Source organism: Cebus imitator, unplaced genomic scaffold (genome assembly GCF_001604975.1).
Source record: "Cebus imitator isolate Cc_AM_T3 unplaced genomic scaffold, Cebus_imitator-1.0 Scaffold318, whole genome shotgun sequence".
NCBI classification, from domain to species: domain Eukaryota; kingdom Metazoa; phylum Chordata; class Mammalia; order Primates; family Cebidae; genus Cebus; species Cebus imitator.
The window spans coordinates 401,414-406,829 of NW_016107633.1; the positions used below are offsets into that span (position 1 = coordinate 401,414).

Sequence of the window (5,416 nt, forward strand, 5' to 3'; positions counted from 1 at the left end):
CTGACTCTACTAAAAATATAAAATTAGCCAGGTGTGGTGGTGCACGCCCGTGGTCCCAGCTACTCGGGAGGCTGAGGCAGGAGAATCATTTGAGCCTGGGAGGCAGAGGTTGCAGTGAGCCAAGATCAAGCCAACCTGGGTAACAGAGTGAGACTCTGTCTCAAACACACACACACACACAACAACGACAACAAAAATGAAAGAATGAAAGAAACCAGCCCCGGCCCTGGGCCAAACTCCTTAAACTCTCGTGTAAACCTGTACCCTGACCCTCACGGACATGTCTGGGTAGAACCTCCCTTTCTCTCGCTGTAGCACTGTGCAAGTTTCCCTCCTGAATGCTTTGGACTGATGATTACCTGGTGTTTAGGCCTCTCTCTTTGGAATCCCCAGTGGCCTCATTTTAGGGTGGCTTGGGCACTCTCTTGGGGCAATTCTTCTGGTGCCACTTTTGGGGGGACTGTAGCCTCAGGTTTGGCCTGGACAGACCACTGTGTCACAGGGATGGGCTGTGTGTGTCCTGCACCCTGGCCCTTTCACTCTCTCTGACCTCTTTCACCTTGATATACATAACTCAGGTCACGACACTCCCTGCTCAAAACCCTCCTCTGTTGCTCCGTGGGCCACCTAACATACAAGATGTTTTCTTGTTTTTCTTCTATTTCTCTATGTTTTCGAGATGGAGTCTTACTCTGTTGCCAGGCTAGAGTGTAGAGGCACGATCTTGGCTTACTGCAACCTCCACACCCACCCCCCCACCCCTCCATTCAAGTGATTCTCCTCCCTCAGCCTCCTGAGTAGCTGGGACTGCAGGTGTGCGCCACCACGTCCAGCTAATTTTTTTGTATTTTCAGTGGAGACGGGGTTTTGCCGAGTTGGCCAGGATGGTCTCGATCTCTTGACCTCGTGATCTGCCCACCTCGGTCTCAGGCGTGAGTCACTGTGTCCAGCCCAATCCTTTATTTTTTTATCGTTTAGAGACAGGGTCTGTCTCTGCCACCCAGGCTGAAGTGCAGTGGCACTACTATAGCTCACTTGAACTCCTGGCCTCTAGCAATCCTCCTGCTTCAGTCTCCCAAATTGCTGGGATTACAGGTGTGAGCCACTGTGCCCAGCCACATTTGACCATTTTTGACATGCAGAAAAAATTTCACATGGTTCAATGTAATATACAGAGCAAAAAATACGACTATTCACCCTAAATGAAATCAGTATAGATCATGTTCTTTAGGTCAGCTTTTGCTGTCAAATCAGGGTCATGCCAAATTTGCAAAAACCCTTTTGCTTTTAAAGCTTTATGTTTAGAATTGCAGAAGACAGTAAATCTGTCATGCTCATGACAGTTACTGGAGGGTTTTTGTTTGTTTTTGTAGAGACAGGGTTTTGCTCTGTTGCCCAGGCTGGTCTTGAACTCCTGAGCTCAAGCAATCCTCCTGCCTTGGCCCCCCAAAGTGCTGGGATTATAAGGCGCAAGCCACTGTGCCTGGCCCAAACCCTTTCATCTTACAAGGCTGCTCAGGCTCTGCCTGACCACACTCTCTCTCCTTCTTTATGTTCTCTTTCTTGGCAGGAGAGTCCAACACCCTCCTCAGCTTGCTCTGGACTGAGCACTGGTTGACCAAAACCCACTTACACACAGCCAAGAGACCCTTGGCTCACCTACCCCACTTATTTTCAATTTCCAGCAAAAAGAATGTGCCATGAACAGTGGTGGACCTGGGAGTCACATGGGCACACGGATTCAGGGGAAGGACTGGAACCTCTGTGCATACGTCTCTAAGTCTACTGAATAAAAAGTCCTGTTCAGGCAGAGATGCATTATGCTTGCTATAGCATTAACCAGCTAACACACCACAGAGTAAATTAATAACAGCAAACCTGAATAGACAGACATTAAACTTTTCAAAAGCACTTTTACCCAAGACAGCACCGCCAGTGCTCTGGTGACAAAGCTTCTTCCCTGGATGCTGGAGGAACCCCGACACATTGCCTGGGCATGTACTTAGTATCTTTGCAAGCAATGTGTGAAGCTGCGCAAACCCTTATGGGACTCTAGACAAACCCTGAAGACAAAGGTACAAAGAATGAGGAGCTTGCAGTGAGATGGATTTGGCTTGAATCCCAGCTCTGCCATCTACTGGCTAGGTGAGGCCACTCAGCCTCCTGGGCCTCCAGGATGGAGTTCTCATCTGTGCAGACCAGGGGGTTACAGTCAGTAGCTGACAGTGGGCTGTGGGACTCTGAAGACAGGGACACGAATGTGTTGTAAACACTTCACATCCCAGCTGGGCGTGATGGCTCACGTGAACCTGTCATCCCAGCACTTTGGGAGGCCAAGGCAGGAGGATCACTTGAGCTCGGGAGTTTGAGACCAGCCTGGGCAACAGATCAAGACCCCATCTCTACAAAAAAATATTAAAACATTAACTGGACGTGATGATGCATGCCTGTAGTCCCAGCTACTCAAGAGGCTGAAGTGTGAGAATCAGTTGAGCCCAGGAGGTCAAAGCTGCAGTGAGTGATAATCAAACCACTGCATTCCAGCCTGGGCAACAGGGCAAGACCCTGTCTCAAAAAAAAAAAAAAAACAAAAAAAAAAAAAAAAAAAAAAAAAAAAAAAAACACTTAGCATCCCACCCAAGTACTCATGGGTAGATGGAACCATTCCAGCACAGGGGTCACAGGAGCAAAACCTCCGCAGCAAAAGGCACAAGTATTTAACCTGGAGCCCAGAGGAAAATCAGTGAGAAAGGATGATGACATCCATGTCTACAGAGTACGCAGCACATGCTGGGCACTGTGGACACTCAGTGTTACCCTCTTAGTTCTTCTTTTATTGGGGGTGGGGTGGGGTGGGGTGGGACAGAGTCTTGCTCTGTCATCCAGGCTGGAGTGCCTGGAAACAGGAAGGCGACATTCCAGAGGGAGCTGCTTGAGGAAGGGGAGTCCAACTGCCTTGGCTGCTACAAGCGGGAGTGATGGCTGTGAGGTAGGGGTGGTGGGAGGTGGTGGCACAGTCCACAGAGAGGAGAGGAGAGGCGCTGCCAGGCGGTGCAATGGTGAGTTTCATTTCCAAGACAGTCACTTTTTATGTGCATCTATGTCGTCTCTCCAGCTATCCTGTACCTGTTTGTAAGTGTGGTGTCCGTCGCTCACAGAGTCACACAGCCCTCTGTGTATAGCAACTGCCCCATCAATATATTCTGATGTCATTAACAAAGGATGAGGTCAGCGTTGGGCAGGGAAGCAAAATGGAACCAGACTAGCTGGATTCAAACCTCAAATTCTGCCATTTCCTGGCTGTGTGAACTTAGGCAAGGGGCGTAAGCTCTCTGGGCCTCAGTTTCTTTCTCTTTAAACAGGAGGACAATAATAGAACCTCCCTCATAAGGATGTCATAAGGATGAAGTGAGTGGGTTGCTGCACAGCACTTCCAGCAGTGCCTGGTACATAGTGATGCTCTACACAGGTTAGAGATCATGACCATTGTTTTAGTTAATGCAGAGGGGCAGTGGCCACAGGACCCAAAAATTTTCTCGGTCAAAAGCCCACCCCAGGCTGGGTGTGGTGGCTCACGTCTGTAATTCTAGCACTTTGGGAGGCCAAGGCAGGCAGATCATTTGAGGTCAGGGGTTTGGGACCAGCCTGGCCAACATGGTGAAACCTTGTCTCTACTAAAAATACAAAAATCAGCTGGGCGTGGTGGCACACACTTGTAATCCCAGCTTCTCAGGAGGCTGAGGCAGGAGAATCGCTTGAACCCAGGAGGCAGTGACTGCAGTGAGCTGAGATTGAGCCACTGCACTCCGGCCTGGGTGACAGAGCAAGACTCTGTGAAAGAAAGAAAAGAAAGAAAAGAAAGAAAGAAAGAAAGAAAGAAGGAAGGAAGGAAGGAAGGAAGGAAGGAAGGAAGAAAGGAAGGAAGAGAAAGAAAGAGGGAAGGAAGGAAGGAAGGAAGGAAGGAAAGAAGAAAGAAAGAAAGAGAAAGAAAGAAAGAAAGAAAGAAAGAAAGAAAGAAAGAAAGAAAGAGAAAGAAAGAGAGAAAGAGAGAGAGAGAGAAAAAAGAAAGAAAGAAGGAAAGAAGGAAAGAAAGAAGGAAGGAAGGAAGAAAGGGAGAGAGAGAAAGAGAGAGAGAAAGAAAGAAAGAAAGAGGAAAGAAAGAAAGAACCCACCCCAGGGTGTGGAAACACAGTATTCTCAGATGGGGTTTTATTTTCCTGCTGTGAATTCAGCTTCCCTGCCCTCCCTTCCTCGTCTCTGCAGAGGACAGGCAAAGCTGACACTGATTGGGATGCGTGCATGCCCACGGTAACTGGCGTGGGAAGGTACTCACACTCCACAGACAGGTTGAAGGCAGTGGCCCTCTGGCCATACTGGTTCTCAGCCACACACCAGTACTCTCCATCATCCTCGGGCGACACGGCCGGCAGCTCCAGCTGCAGCTCACTCTCGTAGATGACTGTGGCCAGGATCTGCTTCTCCTTGAAGATGGTGAGAATAGGGTCGGGGTTGCTCTGTGTGGAGCACAAGATGGAGACTGTCTCGCCTTCCACGGCCACCACTGTCCCATTCACCGTTGGCTTCCAGGGTGCATCTGCAGGGCAGGACGGCACTGATGGTTAGAACCCAGGAGGTGCTTCTTCTGCCAGCCAACTCTAACCCCCAGATGGAACCCCCAATCCCACCCCAAACCTAACACACTATTTCAGGATGGCTCAGGTGACCCCAGTCCTGGCTATCTCGTTTCCCAGAACAGCAGCTGTGTAGCCAGAGTGCTTGTCTTCAGATCCCAGCTCTACCCTTGCCCAGTTGTGTGTGGACCCACGTCTTAACCTCTCTGGGCCTCATTTTTCCAGTCTGGAAAATGGGCTTCATAATAGTTCCAACCTCATAGGGGTGATCATCCAACGTTCACTGAGAACCTACTGAGTGACAGGCACTGCTCTAGCTTGAACAAGGCCCATGTGGAGAGAGCCGATGTAATTAAATATATAGTTTGTAAGATGGGGAGAAGTGTGTAGAGAAAAATAAAGGCGCTGAGGGTATGGGAAATCAGGGTAGTTACAGTTTAGGATAGGATGATGGGGGAAGCAAGCCTAGGAAGTGGGCAGAGCCAGCTGTGGGTACACTGGGAGGATGAGTACATGTCAAAAGCACTCAGGAGACTGGGCATAATGGCTCACATCATTAATCCCAGCACTTTAGGAGGCCGAGGTGGGTAGATCGTCCGAGGTCAGGAGATCGAGACCAGCCTGACCAACATGGTGGAGCCCCATCTCTACTAAAATACAAAAATTAGCCAGGCATGGTGGCGCATGCCTGTAATCCCAGCTACTCAGGAGGCTGAGGCAGGAGAATTGCTTGAACCTAGAGGCGGAGGTTGCAGTGAGCCAAAACCATGCCACTGCCCTCCAGC

The 5,416-nt window shown here is 49.6% G+C and overlaps 1 protein-coding gene across 4 annotated transcripts in view; it reads right to left on the reverse strand.

The window, feature by feature from the left end:
- MAG (myelin associated glycoprotein) overlaps positions 1 to 5,416 on the reverse strand; it is a 19,627-nt gene that overhangs the window by 4,162 nt on the left and 10,049 nt on the right. For all 4 annotated transcript variants that reach the window (XM_037729834.1, XM_037729833.1, XM_017504136.2 and 1 more), the window contains exon 7: positions 4,334 to 4,594. In XM_037729834.1, coding sequence (XP_037585762.1) covers positions 4,334 to 4,594 — 261 coding nt within the window. The remainder of the gene's footprint in view (positions 1 to 4,333; positions 4,595 to 5,416) is intronic.